The 21,358-nt window shown below is 33.4% G+C and overlaps 1 protein-coding gene across 10 annotated transcripts in view; it reads right to left on the minus strand.

The window, feature by feature from the left end:
* Positions 1 to 21,358, minus strand: part of EPHA5 (EPH receptor A5) — a 408,104-nt gene that overhangs the window by 43,848 nt on the left and 342,898 nt on the right. For 8 of the 10 annotated variants that reach the window (XM_005208053.5, XM_010806168.4, XM_059887773.1 and 5 more), the window contains 4 exons: positions 19,783 to 19,848; positions 10,466 to 10,533; positions 9,069 to 9,194; positions 8,170 to 8,355 (listed from right to left, as the gene is read on the minus strand). In XM_005208053.5, coding sequence (XP_005208110.1) covers positions 8,170 to 8,355; positions 9,069 to 9,194; positions 10,466 to 10,533; positions 19,783 to 19,848 — 446 coding nt within the window. The remainder of the gene's footprint in view (positions 1 to 8,169; positions 8,356 to 9,068; positions 9,195 to 10,465; positions 10,534 to 19,782; positions 19,849 to 21,358) is intronic. The other 2 variants (XM_003586208.6, XM_005208052.5) reach the window with 1 other exon arrangement.

Consider the following 21,358-nt stretch of genomic DNA (forward strand, 5'->3'; position numbering starts at 1 on the left):
TGGTGAGTAAGATTTAGCTTTTATCAGAGACAGCACTTGGAGAAGGAAATGGCAACCCATTCCAGTATTCTTCCCTAGAGAATCCTGTGGACAGAGGAGCCTGGTGGGCTGCTGTCCATGGGGTTGCACAGAGTCAGACACGATTGAAGTGACTTAACACACATACATGCATTGGAGAAGGAAATGGCAACCCACTGCAATATTCTTGCCTGGAGAATCCCAGGGACAGACGAGCCTGGTGGGCTGTCGTCTATGGGGTCGCACAGAGTCAGACAGGACTGAAGTGACTTAGCAGCAGCAGCAGCAGAGACAGCACTTGTAAATATTTAATAAATATTTTGTTTATTTATTATACCTCTCTATGCCGTCATAATGCAAAACAAGTATCTGGGGGCAGTATGTTGTAGAAAGAAGAACCTGCAAGGCTTGGAACTTGCAAAGAACATTCATGAAAGGACAGGGAATGAATGAGAGGAGTCTGGTAAAGAGCTTAATTTGAAGATGTAATAGAATAATAGATGTCTGGCATCCATTCTACTTCAGTGTTAAATTTGTTTATTTCCATCATGGTTTATCCTGATAATGGCTCATAGAATTGTTTCCTTTTGTGAAACGGAAGATGTAAAATCGAAGCATACTCATACTGCAAACATCTTCATTTATACTTTCAGAGTCCAATCTTATACAACTGGATACTTATAAGCCTCTCAAAAGTAACTTGTCCACAATGGAACTACTGATTACCAACCACAGTCTTGCTCCTCCTGCAGCTTTCCCCATAAATGGCAATTCCTTTCTTTAAGGGACTCAGGACAACAGTAATTTAAAATTATCATCAAGTCTTCTCTTTATCTCACATTCCACATCTAATTCACAAGAAGCTTTCCTGTGATTGCCTTCAAAACATCTATAGAATTCAACTACTACTCACCATCTTGTTAGATTACTACCCTGATCTAACCCTAATGAGAAGTGAATGACAGTAGTCTCCTCACTCTCTTTCCATTTCAACACTGACTTCTACCATCTTTATTCAACACAGCATCCTGACTAATCCTATTAAGGTAGAAATAAGATTCCATCACATCTTGGCTCCAAAGCTCAGATTAAGAGACAGTCTTTGCAGGGACCATCTAAGCTCCTATTACATCTTCAAATTAAGCTTCCACCAGACTCCTCTCATTCATTCCATTGTAGCAACATTGGCCCTGTGGTCTCTTGAGCATTCTATTCAAGTTCCATTCAAGCCTTGCAGGTCCTTCTTCCTATACTACACTGTCCTCAGATACCTCTAAGGCCGACACCTTCAATTGATTAGACAGATCAATTGATTAGACAGATTCATTATTAGACAGATCTTTCTCTAAAATAGAAACCAACAACTCTCAATAGAAACAATCCATAATCTCCTAATTTAGCGCTACTTTTTTTCATTTAATGTATCGTAAATGTATTTGTTCAATTAGTTTCTGTCTCTCCAACTCAAAGGTAAGCTCCATAAAGGCAGGAAATCAGTTTGTTTAATCTCCACTGTATCCTACTGATTAATAAGAACAGACATTTAGTAGGTGATCAATTAATACCTTTTGAATAAATAAATGTTTCTTGTCACGTGTGTAGTGAATAATGATATATGAAGTTAGTAATGTACACTGCTTAAGAGTTTGGATTTTGGAGTCATATAGAATCATTTTTAAATCTGGTATTGTCCTATGTTATATTTATGATACCAGATAAGGTATTTGACCTCTTTAAGGTTAAATTTTCCTATCTGTAAGTTGAGAACAAATATTATCTTCAGGATAGCATTGTTGTGCACATTAAAGGAGATAATATGTAAAAAGCATTAACATACCACATTCTTAAAGTAATGTTAATGATAAGTAGTGGTTATATCCTTGGATTGGGAAGATCCCCTGGAGAATGAAATGGAAACCCACTCCAGTATGCCTCCCTGGGAAATTCCATGGACAGAGGAGCCTGGGGGGCTACAGTCCATGAGGTCTCTAAAGAGTCAGACACGACTTAGCAGCTAAACAGCAACAATATCCTTTACTTTGAACCTATGTGTGTCTTTAGCTCTGAAATATATGTGTGTGTAGTGGTTATAACTGCTATATGCAAGGTCTTGTGAAAAGATTCTCATGCACTTTCCTTTGTATGCCTTTTACCTTTTTCCCTAAAACACTCATGGTTTTATAGAACAAAGTTATTTAAATTAAAATACAAACTTTATATCACTTTAACTCATTTAAAATTTTTAGATAACTGCAATTTAGTCATTGAGTCATTTAATATTATTCATTTTTTTTAAACTTATTTTATTGATTTATTTTTGGTTGTGCTGGGATTTGTTGCTGCACAGGTTTTTCTCTAGTTGAGTTTTCAGTGAGTGTGGATTAGTCTCTAATTGCGATGTATGAGCTTCTCATTTCAATGGCTTCTCTTGTTGTGGACATGCTCTAGGGTGCAGTTTCAGCCTAGCTCCCAGGCTCTAGAGCACAGATTAGTAGTTGTGCCACATGGACTTAGTTGTCCCGTGGCATGTGGGATCATCTCAGATCAAGGATTGAACTCAAGTCTCCTGCATTGGCAGACAGATTTTTTACCACTGAGCCATCAGGGAAGCCTAATCAATCCTGTCTTTTTAAAAAAAAAGGGTTAAGATTACCTAATGTGTCTGGTCCTATGACAGACACTAGAGACACTGTAAACACATATCAATTTCAAGAAGCTCATCATGTAGTAGGATAGTATATGTATAGAGAGATAACTATGATATAATGGGCAGCAGATACATGCAACTAGAATTTGTAAGATTGTCTCTGGCTGAGAATTCATTCATTCAACAAATACATGGAATCCTACATGTGCTGAGTACCGATCTAGAAACGGGTGCATGCGTGCTCAGTTGCTCAGCTGTCCGACTGTTTGCAACCCTATAGACTGTAGCCTGCCATGCTCCTCTGTCCATAGGATTTTTCAGGCAAGAATACTGGAGTGGATTGCCATTTCCTCCTCCAGGGTATCTTTCCAACCCAGGGACTGAACCTGCATCTCCTTTATTGTAGGTGGATTCTTTATTTACTGAGACACTGGGGAAGCCCTGATCTAGCAACCTGGAGGTGAGCAAATAAAACACATGTAGAGCTCGGATGCTTTATTGAGTAGCTTACTCTATGCAAGGCAGACAGTGAGGACAGAAGGGAAAATTAAGATAAATCATGCTGGTCTCATGGAGAATGTCATATTTGAATAATCTTAAAGGTCAAGTAGAGCTGAGGAAAATGGAGAGGACATGCTAAGGCTGAATGAAGTATCACCAAGGGGAAGAACAAGAACTAGGTAGAAATTTCTGGAAAAAGAAATAGTGTATAATGGAGATATGATCAAATTATATCAAGTATCAAAATATATGTATTCTGCTTGATTTGTTTGCTCCTGGTGATGAAGCAGGAGAGGAAAGTGATTTTGTGAAATGTATGAAATGGACTAATGTCCATTGGAAAATACCAAAATGGCAAGACTAGTTTGAAGACTGTTGGAATAGCCCTGGGTAATATATAATAAAGGCCTATAAAATAAAATGGACTTCATACGATAGAAAATACTATATTTGAAAGATAATTACAAATTTATATAATAAGTCAGAATTGTCCTACAATTTAAACAATTAATTGTCATTGAATGTGCTATCTCCTCAGACACAGAAAGAAAAATAGGGAGAAATTTCTTTCATTGTTCTCTAGCATTTTGTTTAAAATTACTAATTTTACAGGAAAACTAAAATATAACTAGCTTCCCTGGTGGCTCAGACAGTACAGAATCTGGCTACAATGTGGGTAACTGGGGTTGACCCCTGGGTCAGGAAGATCCCCTAATGGCAGGCAACCTACTCCAGTATTCTTGCCTGGAGAATTTCATGGACAGCCAGGCTACAGTTCATGGGATCACAAGGAGTCGGACATGACTGAGTGACTAACTCACACACACACACACACACACACAACTATGAATAATTCTAAGACTTAATTGAAATATTTATTCAATTTTGATAATATTTCCATGGGTGAGAAAAATAAATCTGAGAACAAAGAATGCTACAGTGGATAAATTATAATTTCCCTCTTAAATTTTGTTTCCTGAATCTATTTAAATAGTAAAAGCAGGCTCCATGTACATTATATTAAAGCATCTTGCATTGTGAATAAGTCAATTAAGCCAGGAACTGTGGGTTTTTACATCATTTGTCATAAAGCCTCTGTAGAATATATATCTGTTTATGATGTGGCCTGTTTAACAACAAATCACAGAAGGAATCTGAATGAGAGCCCATGTTTCTAGCAGGTGGGGTAGTAATACAGGAAAGAAGGTTCATGATGGCACCACCCTGAGCCGTGCTACTTCAGGCTCCCCACCTTTGCTTCAATCAGAAAAATCACAAGATTTAGTTGCACTTATGTCTCATTATCTGTGTGTTGCAGGTTGAGAATAATTGCTGAATAAATTAGCATCAGATCAGAGAGCATGAAATTAAGGACACAAATAAAGTGAGTTGCAACATGGTAAATTAAAAACAAGTTGAAGACTTTCTAGGTTGAATATCAAGAGCTACATTTATTAAGGGGAAACAGTTTCAACTCATATAGAAGAAATAAGACAAAGAAATATTTTAAATATTTACATTTTGCTTTACACATATGTGTAGCTTCATGGCAGCAACATCAAAGAGAATACTTGATTAGAATATTGGAAATGTTAAGTCTGTATTTTCAACCACAGTCCTGGTTTTTTAAACTAGACTTTACAGAATTTAAAGATGATCATTTGTTGATGATGACATTTGCTTTCAAAAACAAAGGTCTCAAATGCATATAAAATTGTATATGACAAATTCACTTGTCTTACTTTGAGAAGTTTAGTTGTCTTTTATTGTCTCAGCAAGGACCATTCACATAAAACAAGTTCTGTAATAAATTAAGGGTCTATAAAAGTAGGTGAATATTAGTTTTAATAATTTTTGGATCTTGTCTAGTATTATCTGATGGTTTCCCTAATGGCTCAGATGTTAAAGAATCTGCCTGCAGTGCAGGAGACCTGGGTTCAATCCCTGGGTTGGGAAGATCCCCTGGGAAGGGAATAGCAACCCACTCCAGTATTCTTGCCTGGAGAATTCCACGGACAGTGGAGTCTGGTGGACTACAGTTCATGGGATCACAAAGAGTCGGACACAACTGAGTGACTAACACTATTATTATCTGATGCATTTACTTAAATAGATTAAAATAAATACTTATTCACTAATACAATTATCTTCAATTTTATTCACACACACAAACATATCTTAATTTCATCTGCATAAAATTTATATAAGGTAGGTATGATTTTTTCTTTCGTGTGACATTGAGGCTCAAAGTTTTAACTAAAGTGGCATGGATTGGTTCAGGTTTAAGTGTAATGGATTAACATAAATATTTAGGATGTTTCTGCTTCTTCAAGGAGCAAATATTTTTAGCCAGGGAGCTAAAAATATATATGCAAGAGAGAAAAAAAATAAATAAAAGATCTGAATAAGAGGTTTGGACCCAGTAAGGAACACTGCAGAAATTTACAAAAATCCTTACATTAGCACAGTGTTAAAAAGAAGAAGAGATTATTTCAGGGTTAAGTGATGAGGAATTATTTTGTGGAGGTGGTGATGGAATTTGAATAAGGTTTTGAAGGAACTGCAAAGGTAGTTAGGTTTCAGAGAAAGAGGCAATGTAGACAGGGTAACATATCAATTAAAATGGATTAGTAATGACATGGATATGGAGAATTTCAGAGCATAGGAAGAGAGATAAATGGAAAAGTAATAACCATGTATTTATTAATTACCTGCTCTGTGTCATGCCCATTTAAACGTTACTTGTATTAATTCAAGTCACCTTCACAACATCACTATGAGGCATTCTTATCTCATGTCATTAGTGAGGAAACTCAGGTTCAGAATCTATCACTAACTTGTGCAAAGGCACATAGTACTTCATGGCAGAAGCAAAATTAAAATCAGTGGATAGATCCATAGCCCATGTTCTTGATCATTATGCAGTACTGCCTTCTGTGATCATAATAGTGATCTGACACTCTTCTACACATTACAGCTTAACTCATTACAGGGTAGATTGGCTGCCTATGTATAGCCATTAGTTTTACATATATCCTTGAGGAAGTCATGGTCAGTGTTTATTTGAGGAAATGAAATTTAACAGTCATATTAAGGATGAAAAGAAGACATAAAATAAATCAAAGATTTTGTATACTATTATACTGTGACTGTCATTAAGAAGTATGTTTTACAATAGATAGTACCTTTTTTGCATAGCAAATGATTACTCAATCACTGTTAACTCCTGTTTCCACAGCATCTATCCCGGTATATGCTATCACTAATGTCCTTCCAAAGTCCTTCCTCTCACATAGAATATAGCCCCGTTCAAGTTCTGATTTCATTTTACTGGCCCTGTGACACTCTCCCTTAGATCACATTCTAACTTAAAATATTTCTCCCCATTCATCACAGGACATGATTTTTGTAAAATCTTTTATTTTATTCCTTCCAAAAAAATTATTTTATTTGCCTCTCATTTGCCTCTTGCCCCTGCCCCTTACTTTTTTTTAGGCATCAAGTGGAGGAAAGAAACATATCTAAGTTTGAAGAAACCCACATGTCTGCAGGTAATTTTATTTCTGTGTTATGCTCCTCCTCTATAGGCATTCTTACTGGAGATGTGTATCTCTCTGATTCATAGAGAAAAACAATCTTCCAGCAAAACAGGCTGATGCAAAAGCTCTGTCAGGCATCAACATGATACTCTTAGCTAAGGTCTTTTTCTTCTGTGTTTTCATCTGTGACCTACTGTGAATGAATCATGATTTGAGAATTGACTGGTAATAAATCAGATACTTTTTTTTTTGTTTCTTTTGTTCCTCTTTATTGTGAAAAAGCCGTCTTTACTGCTGCTATTGTTTTTGGTTTGTTTTCCATGGTGCACTGGGATAACCCAGAGGGATGGTATGGGGAGGGCGGAGGGAGGAGGGTTCAGGATGGGGAACACATGTATGCCTGTGGCAGATTCATTTCGATATATGGCAGAACCAATACAATATTGTAAAGTTTAAAAATAAAATAAAATTTTAAAAAATTAAAAAATAAAAGCAAAATGGTAAAAATGGACATCTAATCAATTACATTACTTTGTAGGATAAGAACACTTATTGAACATACATTGCTGCTATGCATATTTGGCATACATCATTTAAAACTGATTAATAGCAAATGGAAGTTGAATCAATGTTTAAAAAAAGTTTAAAGACTGTTCCTCGCCAAAAGTTGCAGATGATTTTACAAGTGGTATGTAGGGTATGAGGAATAAGGGAAGGAAAGAGAATACATAGGAATGGCAAAGTGAAAACGGATTAAAAGAATATAAAGGCCTTGGTTATGTGTCACATAAATACTTTACTGGATGACTGAAAAATTATTTGAAATCCTTGTATTGGAACATTCAACACACAACCATATTTACAAGAAATTAACAAGAATTTGACAGATGTGAAATTTTAGCTATTTTTGAGTAAAAACAGGATTTGCTTTAACAAAATAATTAGTCTTAAGGAATATTCCCAGTCTTCTGAGGCTATTGCTTTCTTTAGAACTATTAAAATATCTCAACCAAAAAAAAGGAATAAAAGAAATACACCCAGCTCTAAAGAGCCACTTAAAAGGTGGCAGGCACCTATGGTTACAGTAATCCTATTAAATGTTAAACTTCAATGCCTCAATTGAAACTTTGAAGTTAATATTTCATTAGGATAAAAAGTGAAAGAGCCAAGAGGAAAAAAAATGATACTTTTACTGTTTCTTTTATCTGGATACATTTTCTCTGGTGCTGAATTCATAGTAAGTGAGTTAATACATATGTTTAAAATAATAAACAGAAATTCAGGTTCATTGAAGATCAGCTTTGACAAGAACCCCCTGAAGTATAGGACACATATGAATATCAGAGAAACTCTTAATCGAATCATCATGCCCAGTGTTATGTGTATCCTGAAATTAATAACCTAGTAGAAGAAATTCAGATATTTATGGTCACACACACATGCATAGTTTGCCACTGTACTTACTTTTGGTCACGACACCCTCTAAGTGGATGATGTTAGGATGGTCAAACTGCCCCATGATACTTGCTTCCCCTAGGAAATCTCTGCGCTGTTTCTCAGTATAGCCTACTTTAAGGGTTTTAATCGCCACAGGTAATTCTCTCTTTCCTGGAAGTTTCAAGCGTCCACTACAAACTTCACCAAATTCACCTTGTGATAAAGATGTAGAAAACACATAAACTCATTAAACATCTTTACTCTAAAATAGTACTTTAAAGTTCTCTTAGAATAGCAAGGTTTAGACAAAACAAAATTAAATGGGAGTCCAAATTTCCTTGTCATTGCTGAAAGACATTAATGGTCCACAGGGAAAAAAAACACCTATGCGTGATCATGAAACACATTGGGGGTTATTAGTTTCATCTGTCTTACATATAGAAACCTTAATGGAAACATTAGAAAGAAACCAAAAGCAACTGACTGAAAACCACTTCCTTTTTCCTTTGCTTTCTACTATAGCAGTGACACTAATGAGAAAATAAGAAAAGATCTTAGCAGGACAAAAAGGAAACAATCGTAATGAAGAGATGATGCATACACAAAATAATTGGATACTTGAATTTTGTAAATCTTTCTGGGCATTAAAAATTACGTATGTATGAAATATAGTAAATAGTAGATATTAAAACACCATGTTTGAATATTTATTTTTGCTGGTTTATTTTTTTCATAAACTAGACATTTGCAGGTTTAAGTATGAGCTATGTAGAGGGTAGTAGTAAAATATGATCAATTATATACCACTTTGAAAGCAAGACAATTACAGAAGATTAAAAACATCTTGAGTTAGATCAGAACATTGATATATTACATTCTATAATATAAACACAAGTTAAAAGTCTGAATTAAACACACTGTCTTACCTGCTCCAATAACTCTTTCAATGGTGATGCATGAAGCTTCTATCTCCTTGGCAAATTCATGGACAGCTTGATTGGGGTCCTCATAGGTATGTGGATCAATATAAGTTCTTACTCCTGGCAGTTTAACTGAAAAAATAAACAGGCATTAAAATAGAAGTATTGGTGATAGATGAGTGAAATTACAAATGTTATTAACATGCAACTATGGCTTAAATCCGTAATTTCTAGAAGTGGCAGAGCTGCAAGGACAGAGTCTTCTCCTGAGGTATAGGAGTCATTTTTACAACTATCTCACTTTTATAATTGTAGAAATCTGGATTGCTGGCATGCACATGAAGTGCATATGTGAGGACATATTTGAATAAATACATCTTTTAGCAGTAATGTTCAGGGAGTCAGTCTCTGAGGCAAACTAAGACACTTTTGCTTACCAAACTGAACAATGAAGTGCAATTGGCTTAGTCGTCGGTTTGTTCTATTATGCTTTACTTAAAACCTCATCACAGATGATTTAGTTTTTATAAAAATAATTTAAAAACAAACTTTCTTGTGCTTTGGTCCTATAAGACTGACATAGAAGTCAAAATAAAAAAAGAAATTCACTCTATTTTTACTGCAGGGCATTATACAAGTCTGTCATATTCTATGAGCCTCAGTTTCATTACATTTTAAAGACTACCAATATTATCCTCAATGATATTTTTTGAGAATAAATAACATTAAACAAGATAGGACTAAAAATGGACTCAAAAATTCTTTCATGATTTTGATATGGCAGAATGACAAAAAAAAACAAAAACAAAAACACTTTTTGTCATTTACTTGGCAAATCAACTCACACTATACTCTTTATCTAAAAATGAACATATTAAAATAATAAAATTAGAACCCATTTAGGCTAATTTTTAAAGCTCATGAATAAAACTTGATTTTCTGCATTTCTTAAAAGTGTAGTCTTTTTCAAGTCATTTGAACCAAGGTTGCTGTTACAGGATCTGCTCAGGGAAATTCCTGCCAAAATGCTAGAAAAAAAAAGAAAAATTTATTCATTTATTCTGGTGGTTTTATCTAATGATATATTTCTATTGACTATTGCTGGGAATTAGTATTGGCCAGAAATACAGTTTGACATATAATAACTTTTTATAAAGCAAAAAGTTTTTGTTTTCATTATTATAAGGAGAGTTTGCTTTAAAGAAGTGAAAAAACCATTAAGCTATTTATTGCCCAGGGTCAGCCAGCAACACTGCAAGCCCAGGAATGTACCAAAACACACTTTTTAACACAATATTTTTGGCCAGTTTTTACAAATCTTTGCCTGAAAAGAAGCCAAAGTAACAACAAAGTCTCCCCTACTTTGCTTTATTTTGATTTTTTTTTTTTAACAGTTTGCTTACTGTGCCCATTATGAAAATGCATCTTTTCCTCTTCCGGGTCTTGTTTGGCTTTGCTGTAACCACACCGCCTGGAATAGAGTAAGCCATCATTAGCCACATCTCCCAAGCGGTGAATCACATCAAGCCCAGAAGCACACAACACAATTGAAATGACTGCAATCTTAAGTGATTTTTCACACCAGCAGGATGGAACACCAATACTCTTGGATGAATCGTATTTCCGCAGCCAATATCCCTTATTTCTGCCCAGATTTCATTGAGAAGTCTGAAGCTCTCCAAATCTATTTTTAAACATCACTTCACCATACACCACACACCAGACACTTCTCTGTTCCCTTCCTCTTTTACTTTTTTTAACCACCTCTGAGGCCCCTGCCTTTTTCAGATGAGCTGCCCCAATATGTCTCTGATTCAATAGTCTCCTCCTTTCAGCACCTTACATTATCATTTTTTATTTTTTTTACCTCTCGTTTTGGAGTCTTTAGTTTCTCTGCTGGCTCTTTTCCCCTTGCACCCACTCAGAGATCACTGTCAAGTCCCCAAAGTTTGCAAACCCACTCAGCTCCACTCCCCAAATCTTAGTCTCTCCTGTTTTTCTCTTACTAATTTGTAAGTCATTTTAAATCTGCTCTTATTACTTACAAAAAGCTTTCCCTCTAATGTTCACTGATGATATATTCATCTCTAAATCCAATGACTTTTTCTTAATTTTTAACCCATGATTAATTGAAATCCCTTACTACTCCTTTTCTGATATTTCTTACTGCTCTTTTCATTTATATGGACAATTCCCTATGTCCTCTGCCCAGGCTTCTCTGGTTCTCTACTGTAGATCTATCCATTTCCATCAATTTAATTAATATATCTATCCTTCTGATTTTATCCTTTCGAGAGTTACATTTTTATTCCTTGTAGATTTACTTTACAGGAATATTCCCCAGGCATTCCACTCAATAGATTTTGGGGAAAAAACAACAAAAACAGTATCTTTCTCTTTACTTTCAATATTGATCTGCTGCCTTCTTTTCCTCTTAATAACACATACATGGCTTGGTGCCTTAAAATCAAAGCCCTATGCTTGTGTACCTCACAATAAATTTGTTGTCAAATCCCAAGAATTATATAACATAAAATCTTATGGTCCATCTCATCCAACTCTTTAGTTCTACCCCTTCTTCAATTAAAGCCTTGTTATTTTTCATTTGGATTACTATCACTGCCTCTGAACCTTTGCCCTTGCATTCTATAACTGCTTTCCTGAACTATACTAGACATGGCTGTAGCCACAATACCATAAACAAGGTACTCTGCTATTATGTTACCTCTCTCCTGAAAACATTTCAATAAAAATGTAAAGATTCCTAAGTGTAGCCCCAGTGCGCACTTCCTGCCTCATCTCCAGGATACTTCTCCATGCTTCCATATGTTCCTATATACTGGTTCCTACACTTAGGATGCTCTTCTTAACAATCTCCAATTAATCTAAGTCCAGTTCAATTGTTGCCTTCTTTATGTTTCCCCCCCCTCCATTACCCCTGCTTATTTCAGTCTTCCTCACTATGAACCCAGTAGTTTTCAGTATTCCTCTCATGGTGAGATTCCCAGTCGACAATACAACGCAGTCATTTGAGAATTTTTTTTGGCTCTCAAGTTTTATTGTTAGTTTCTTAAATGGCAACAATTACTGTTCATCTATAAATTTCTGAAGTCACTTGGCACCTGGATTGGACTTGGCACCAAACATATGTGTCACATTGATGAAATGAATAAATGAATGAGTGGATGATATTCTGATTGACAAGTGTTTGAGAGAGAATAGGCTGATGAATACTAAAGTATATGAACAACAATATAACATTAAAACAATTGACCAAAATAAAAATATTTTAACTACTTTTAGTTAAACTCCTAAGGAGGTGAATTTATTATTCACAAACTCTTAGAAAAAAATTGTGTTTATCAAGAACAAAATTTCATTTATTTTTGCATAAAGAAAATACAGCTGGAATGTCAGATTGACAAAATATTTTCATTAAAAAGTTGACTGAAAACTACTATTGGATGTAAGGGAAGTGGCCACCTGACATGCACTGAGGGACTGTTCTTGGTTTCATATTCTAAAATGTTTCTTAAATACATGTATATTTTGATGTAAAAATAAAACCTATTGTATTCTCTATTTTTCCTAGTGTATAATTACACATATTATACAAAATAGATTAAAAAACCTGTTTTTGTGCCATTTTTGATGAAAAATATAGTTATCTTATTTTTATCATGTTAAAGAACTGGCAATTTATTAGTAAATTACAGTTAGCAAAATTTGAATAAACTTGCAATAAGGTGCTTAATACATATAGTGTTCTTAGGTGAGGAGCATCACACAGTGGGGATCTTTGGCCTTCCAAATTGTATTCAAAACACGTAGATGCAAGACATCTTGAATCACTTCACCACAGTGAAATGGAGAGAAAAAACAAATACATGATATAAGCTGATATTTAAGTTATTTTAATATTGTTCATAATTTTAGGTATTACATTCTTCTTTCAATCGATGTATGTGCCTTTACAGAGAAGGTATTGATACTGTTTTTTATTTTTAACAATATTCTACATATAATTGTGAGAAATCATCCTGAGATTTACGTTATGTAAATAACACTGACAGAAAACTTCATTAGAGGAATTCTAAAGAGACTTAAAAAGTATACAAGTTCTTGCAGTTTACATTAGAAAACAAACATCCATTCTACCTTCAGCTCTCCTACGTTCAGAAAAAAATTAAGCTTTGAAACTTGTATCCTCAAATAGTCTTTATCATTAAATAAGTCTCATGGATATTTAAATTTCATGCAAATTCCTTATATGAAAATGGAAATAAAACTTTGGATCTAATCTAAAAGATGATTTGGGAATACCTTGTTGAGGAGCAGTTAACATTTTAATACCTAGGGTGAGAGTCAGGAGGGCAATAGGAAAGAGTTATTTTTGACTATGGGCTTCTCTGGAGTTCTATAACATATACGGCTGCATGTCACATTAACATATAAAATTAAGTTCTGGAAACCCCCAAAGCACCATTAAAACAAACCTCAACAAGATACAGCAAGTAAAAGTGCAGCTGGCAGAGACTGCACTCAAGCAGTGGTTCAGCCTCACTGACAAAGCACTGCAGGAAGCCTGTTCATTCAGTATCATTTTCCGTACCTTGTCCAGATACATCATTGTAACCCATCTGACACAGTCAGTAAGTATGCCCTTCCATATGTATATTGTGTACATATATAAATTACAACTGCCATCTTCTGGAACCTTTTTTCTTTCTGAACAAAAAAGAAACAGTTTCTTCATTTTGCTTCAATCACAATTTTAATGGATTTTGATATCATTGTGCTAAAAATATTTTAGATATCTTAATATAATTAGAGGAATCATTCTCTACCCATTTATACATATCTTCTTCTAGAAAATGATATTATTTTAGTACTAGAGGGGACATGAGAAATTACATTAAACGTAGGCATAGTTTATACTCATTAATGAAATTTATTAAAAGGCATTGAGTCATGCTTCCTATATAATATATAAGTGATTTCATGGTTAATTTGGAGATCAATCTATTTTCCCCCATATCTATCCAAAAGATTTAATAATACAACCTTGATATTAATGTTGCTCTTAAAAACACCCCAAGCCATTGATTCTAAATTTGGATATTTGAAACTTCCATAGACATGAAATAGTAAACAATAATCTTTATGAATGGATGGAGGTACTAATGAATAATTTATTTCTCAGATGTAAACTGAGGATTAGATAATAAATTAAAGGTAGGAATGTGAAGCCCTCAAGGAGTACCAAGAACAGAATCAGAACTTTCTAAATGACACTATTATGAACAATGAGGAGAGATGAGTGAACGAAAAAGCAAAAGGAGATTGTAGATCCTTACTCCACAATAACCTCCACAAAATCAGATTTTTCTTTATTTTAGCCTACTGAAATGAACACTGAATAAACACTCTTTTTCCTTAATTTTAAATACGGTGGGGAGGAAGCAATGGTGAAAGAAGTAATGGTTCTGCATTTTGATGTTTTTGAAAGAGTGAGCATATGCAGTACCTGGCTCAGAAATGGACATGCCTACAGCTGCTCCTCCATTGTCCAGATGGACTAAGAAATGCTTTACCAGTAAAAATATTCAAAAGGAAATGTTGCAGCAAACATTAGAGTCAATATGTCTTGCTTATAGAAAAGTTCCTTGTATTGTATCCTCTTTTCAAAACACATTTCTTCATATGTGCACACACTCTTGTTCTGACATAATAATGACCTCAGCCACTGCATAATGTTGCGTTTAAAATTTTATTGCTGGCATCTTAAAAAAAAAAAAAAAGTTATAGTTTTGTGGGAAAATAGTTTGACCTTTTCACTTCAAGTTTCTCTCCAACTGAAAAAAGGTAGTTTTAATAAAAGCTCAGGTAACTCATCCCCCATAAAATAAAGAAGCATGTGAATATTAGCTTATTATTAATAATAGTTAATAAATACTTAAAATAGATTGCTTTATTTCTCAGGACCACAGATCTATAAGAATGTGAGTGCAAATGCAGTAAAATGGGATATTGGATATATAGGTGGTCCAGCTAGCATTTGTATACAAGGTACGGGATTTTGATTTCTTTACAGATAATATAAGTTACACAAAACTGTAACTCATGTATTATCATTTACTGAAAATTCCCAGATACACTTTTAAAAGAAAATATACTCATTTTGGGAAACATGCTTTTCCTGCACAGGAAATGACAGCGATGATTATACTACAGAAACATAGCAAACATAGCTGTGTTCCCATCTCACATTCTACCAAGGGTACTAACCTCCTTATGACTAACGGCAATGTGAGAAGTGGACTTATGTCTTTTTTCATGCCTTGCATATTATTTTTAATTTCTATATTATAAAAGACAAAGGAAAAAACTTATGAACAACACTTTTAAAATAATGCAGTGTATATGAATTTGTAATTTGTTTCATTAATAAACTCTTTAAATCCTTCCAGAATTAGCAATAATGGGAAGGCATGAATAATTTGAAATACTTTAAGGAATTCAAAGATGAATTATTGACTCTTCATTATTGAGTTAAATTTTAATTACCTTAGAATTCTGACATGAAATATAATTTATAAAGTGTGACATGTAAGGATTGTGTCTCCCTGTTTTCAACAAATTGTGTTCTAATGCGAGAGTAGGAAATTTCCTACTAATTTTTAAACTAGTTCATGGATAAATGAACTAGCTTATATGACCAATGATTTTCCCAATTAGAGTAGTCCCATTTAATGTCTCCTATGGTCTGAGGTGCCACAGGTATTATAAAAACGGGTTTGGGAGCAGTTTATAGTTACATTTTATATAGCAAGCCTTCAACTGGAATTTAATATATTATCTCTCTATTGTGTGGAAAAGCCTCACACTTGCCTGCCATGAGCACATTAAATGAGGGTCTAAAATTATAAGGGATGGTTTTTATTCTCTATGTATTTTTCCTAACTATAAGATAGAATAGTATTTCCACATATCTCCTGGGCAGAAATCTGTTTTAAATGAATGAAATAATCTGTGAAATGTATGTAAAAAGAAAACCTTGTTCACTTCAAATGTCAAGAAACTTTCAGTTCATTAAACTAAAGAAAAATAGTTCCTTGAAACATTAAAAAAATAATGTTTCAGTGTAATTCACGACCATTTTTGTCAGAAAAGTATGTTTTATTTTAGTTTTATTTTCTGAATTATGATAGAAGAGTTTATCCCTTGTACTTCTGATTTTAAATATTATTAAAAATAAGCAATAATAATTTCTAAAAGAATGAGGTTGACTTCCTAAAAATCAGAGTAGGTAAATCAACAAAATAAGAACTTAACATCTCTATTTTCAGAATAGTGAACTCCATTTTCCTTGTCATGCACACCCCTCAGAAGTAGTAAGTGCTGCAAAAGCATTGGAAAGCTTGAAACCTAATAAATGAAGAAAATAATCTAATGTGTTTGAATTCAACAAATGTAAGAAAAACCCACCTGGGGACTATGGGATATTTCAGAACTTATAATAAACATGATGTTTTATATACACATATATATATATGTTTTTGTATTCATAGACAAAAGTGAATATCAAGGAACAAATAATAATTTTATTTTATAAATTTCACATATTAATATATCATTTACATTTAAGATTATCAATTCAATATTGGATGCCAGTAAAAATAGATTGGCTGTAGCGTGGGAGGACTAGAATCTGAAACCAGCTGTGATTAAAAAACAAATACTTCTGTTAAAAATGTAAGCAGTCTTGGGGATAGAGTGCTTAAAATTTAGGCATCTGGGTTTCATTAGAACATATTATAGAAATATCATCCATAACTGGGTAGATTTTAATCAAAGCAAGAAGAATATTGTAAAAATTAACATTATACCTATGTTTACCGATTGCACAACAAAGTAAGCAACTAGAGTGACAAAAAATAATTTGAGATCAAGACAGCAACATGTAATTAGCATTTGCAAAATAATGGAGCATGTTTATGTGATGGAAACTACAATAGTAAAGCTCAGAACTCCATAGCCCTGGAGAAAATTTAATAAATCTGAATTGCAAAACCAAGGATCTAGATAAATGATGTTGCAATTATGTCTTTCAGACCCTGAGATTTCCACAAGGTATATTAAAATACTTCTAAAAGCCAGTATATTTACAATTGGCAATTTTCATGTATAAGCACTGCATTATATTAAGGTCAAAACCAAGCACACATATTCATGAGTAGTTTTTCAGAAATGAAAAAAAAAACAAAAACAAGATTCCAAAATCTCAAAATGTCCAACCTCTGTCCTGTAATTGTATATATGTCAGTTCACAAATGATGACAGAATGATCCTTGTAAATTATTTATGTGGTAATTGACAAATCCTAATACGATTATACAAACAAAATTAAGAGATAAGATTTTAGGTCAAGGTTTCATAGTATTTTACTGATTCTAGTAGGAAAATTCTTCTCAGCCCTTAATTTCCACTATCTAAGGTTATTTTTTCCCCAAGGCTTTAATCTAAAGAAACATTATCTTTAACTGAAACCTCATACTGACCAGAAATTATGAAATGAAAGTTGAGATATCAGAGAATAAAAACATATTTAGCTTCCATTCACCCCAACCAATAATTTTGAACAAATTTCTGATTGTCTAATTTATGTAAACTCAATTAAAGTTTGTTTCTTTTGCTTTATTTTGTTTTACTAAGAATGCATTAAAAAATTATGGCTCTTCCATAAATATTTGCACACAAACTGTTATCATTTTATTGGATACCTAAGCCCATTTGTGGCTAAATAACTTCTGTTTTTGGTGCTACAGACACACTCAAATGCACATACACACACAAATATAAAGGCACACACACAAACACACCAATTGAGTCAAAATTACTGACATTTTTAGAGAAAGATGTTAGGGAAAAAAGGGAAGATGATAGGAAATAAAACATGTTTTCTTAGGTTTCCTGGTATGTTCCTTGTGAAGGAAGTGTTCCACCTTTCTACTTTTCCTCCTTTATTTGTTCATTTTACAAACCCCCTGAAGTCAACTACACAGTAGAAAAAGATACTATTTTTTAAAACATCAAGCAATTTAAATCCAGTTAAAGTTAGTTTTCACCAATACTTTTCTGAGTCATGGCTTCATTAATGTTCATATACCCATTAAGATATCTTTGAGGTTTAGTTCAAGGTATGTCTGGATGTCATTTTTTTTCTCCAAGATGTAAATTCTATGCTTCAATGATGATTTTATCTCTTATAATACCTATATTTGAGAGTCAAGTTAGAATAAGCAACTCAGTGACCGTTTTTAAGTTTTTTATAGAGCAGTAAAAAAAAATAAAATAAAATCACAGTTTCAAGCCATTTATATTATACTTCAGCCACTGTCAGCCAGATTTCAGGGTTTTTTGTTTTTGGTATGTCACTGAAGTCCCAGGAACAAATCTGTACTTTCATATTAACTTCAAATTTTTTTTCAAATAAAAAAATTTCACAAGATTTAAAAAAAAGATCAAAGAATCTTATCAGTCTGTGTTTACACTCTCTTGTTCTCAGAAGATCATTGGTATCTCTTCCACCACTTCTCACATCTTCTACACACACTCAATCACACCACAGTTTTTTGAATCAACAAAAATTAATTTACACCTAGAGAATAAAAGTAACAATTTTAAAGGCCCAAGACAACCCTCTAATTCTCTAAAATGTATTTCAGTTCTTTTCTTGGCAAATTTCGCCTACAAATAATAGCTCAATATAGTAGTGGAGGGATTCAGACTCCTTAATCTAGACAGAAATTATCTGGTAGTTTTTACAAGGTAGCTCACTATTGTGTAGGAGTCCCTCTAAATCCCCTGGAGCAGGAAATGGCAACCCACTCCAGTATTCTTGCCTGGAAAATCTCAGGAACAGAGGAGCCTGGCAGGTTATAGTTGATGGGGTCACAAAGAATCAGACACGACGGAGTGACTGAGCACACAGCACTCTCTAAATCTATAAAGAGAGTTCTTTGTTCTTATGTTCTAGCCTATAAGTTTATTGCTATAACCCAAATATATATTTAAGATTTGTATTTGTAAATAATTAAGACTATCGCATTTGGACACTGACCCCCAAAATATGGATATTTTTTTTCTTCACTGGTACCAAATTAGAAATATCACTTATAATATCTGAAATAATTCAAGCTTAAAACTATTAAGTCAGCTGTTTAAAATTAAATGTGGTTCTGTTTTCCAATGCAACATATATCCACAATGATTATGAAAAAAGAATATCCCACTTATGTTCATTTCATGGTTCTGGGAGACAGAAAAAGTGACTTCACCTTGACAGAAGTAGCATTCTACTTCCATGTATAATATGGTTTTAATCTTAATGGAACAACATAAACAGTGACATGTTAAATGTAAAACAGATGTTAAAATCTTACAACTTCCTGGTTTAAATCAGGACCACAGTAAAAGCCTTGGAAGAGAAGTATGAATGCTTGACATAGGGGTGATACAGATATTTTATTTGAAAGTATATGTAGTGAAATCACTCAAGATTCTTTCTGGAACAGTTTCATTCTACTCTTCTTTTAAACTGTAACTGGTGCACTAACTACTAAAATGTACACAAATGAAAAAAAAAAAAAAAAAGGATGCTGACGATAATACATATAGGTGGGACAGCACATAGTGAAAGCAGGAGGGGAACACTAACCATATTAGGCTTGGATGGGCAACAGCGCACAGGGAAGAAGCCCTTCCACAGCCACAATCGCAGCAACTGAAAAGCAAACAAGAGAGCCCAAGATAAGGAAGATATCCCACTCCCTCGATACAGCATAAAGACACTACCAATTCAGACAGGTGTCTGTTTTGCTTTTTAAAAGCAAAAATTCCAACATGCATACAATTAATTTTTCCACAATGCCTTTCAAATTAAGAAGCATTTTATGGATTTAAGAAATACCATGCTGTATTAAATTGTTCTTTTTATTATACTTAAAGAGGTTATTTGATAGGAAATATAATGAGTCAATGTATTTGATTATCCAATTAAACAGACAAAGAAAGCTATAAGCCCATTTGAATATATCTTTCCTCAGAAATGCCTGCAAAATTTATATTCAAAGACATTCTAAACAGCCTTGTAAATAAATTTTTTGAGTAGAACCTACAAATTTAAGATGGAGAATAATGCCTTGCTCATTTGACCCACTGATTTCTTATAGCGGTATCATCATTTATCACAGACTATTGACAATGCTATGCTTACATGACTTCACCAATCATTTATGGAAAGTGACCATTTAATTTACATTTCATATTTTAAAAATGCATCTCCATAATATATTCATAGAGCTATTGCTATATATATAAAAATCAACCTATATATATAATACATGCACCTTTCTGGATATTGCAAGATTCAATATTCTTTTAATTTTCCACATATTCATAGTAAAACAAAAATCCAGAAAATACCAAGTAAATTGTTTAATATAATGTATTTTATTGTTAGAAACCACATAAACTATTGGCAGAATAGAACACAAAAGCTATTTAGTGTTTCAGTGCATTCACTTCCAGTTTTTATAAATTGCCCTTAGAGTGATTTCAAGACAACTGTGGGATGAGCTCAGTAATGATACCACATACCAGCAGGCCAAGACTTTTATCTAAACTCTGTTTATTTTGAACTTTAATTATGAAATATATCTACTCATTTATATCAAATAAGGAAAATACAATATAAACATTCAATATATTTGGAAATGCTAACAAAATTAGACAAGTATTTCCAAATCAAATTCCAATGGACTTTTCTCAAAGGAAAACTAAGCAAAGTTCCATATAGTTTCTTTGGAGCACTGATAGTACTTTAATTTTTCCCATTACTAAGTATCTGAGAATTTGGCTGCTACAAAAATGGCAACGTGACACTTATTTCCAATTTGATTATATGTATTTTAAAAAATATGCCAAATAATTATTTTCACTGTAGAGATATTAAAAGTCAAAGTTCAATATATCAAATTATTAAAATATTTATAAGAGTATATAAAGCATCTGTACAATACTTTGGAAAATCTTGATCTACTTCCTTAAAATTATATTTATTTCATTAATATCTTTGATATCTTAGATATGTTAACTTTCCTATTTCTTATGCTTATATAAGTGCTCATATTTAGGGGTGGAAAACTATATAGTCCATGGGCCAAATCTAGCATACCATTTATATCTGTAAATACAGTATCATTGGAACATAGCCACACTCATTATTTGCCATT

The sequence above is a fragment of the Bos taurus genome, chromosome 6 (genome assembly GCF_002263795.3).
Source record: "Bos taurus isolate L1 Dominette 01449 registration number 42190680 breed Hereford chromosome 6, ARS-UCD2.0, whole genome shotgun sequence".
In the NCBI taxonomy this organism is placed as follows: Eukaryota; Metazoa; Chordata; class Mammalia; order Artiodactyla; family Bovidae; genus Bos; species Bos taurus.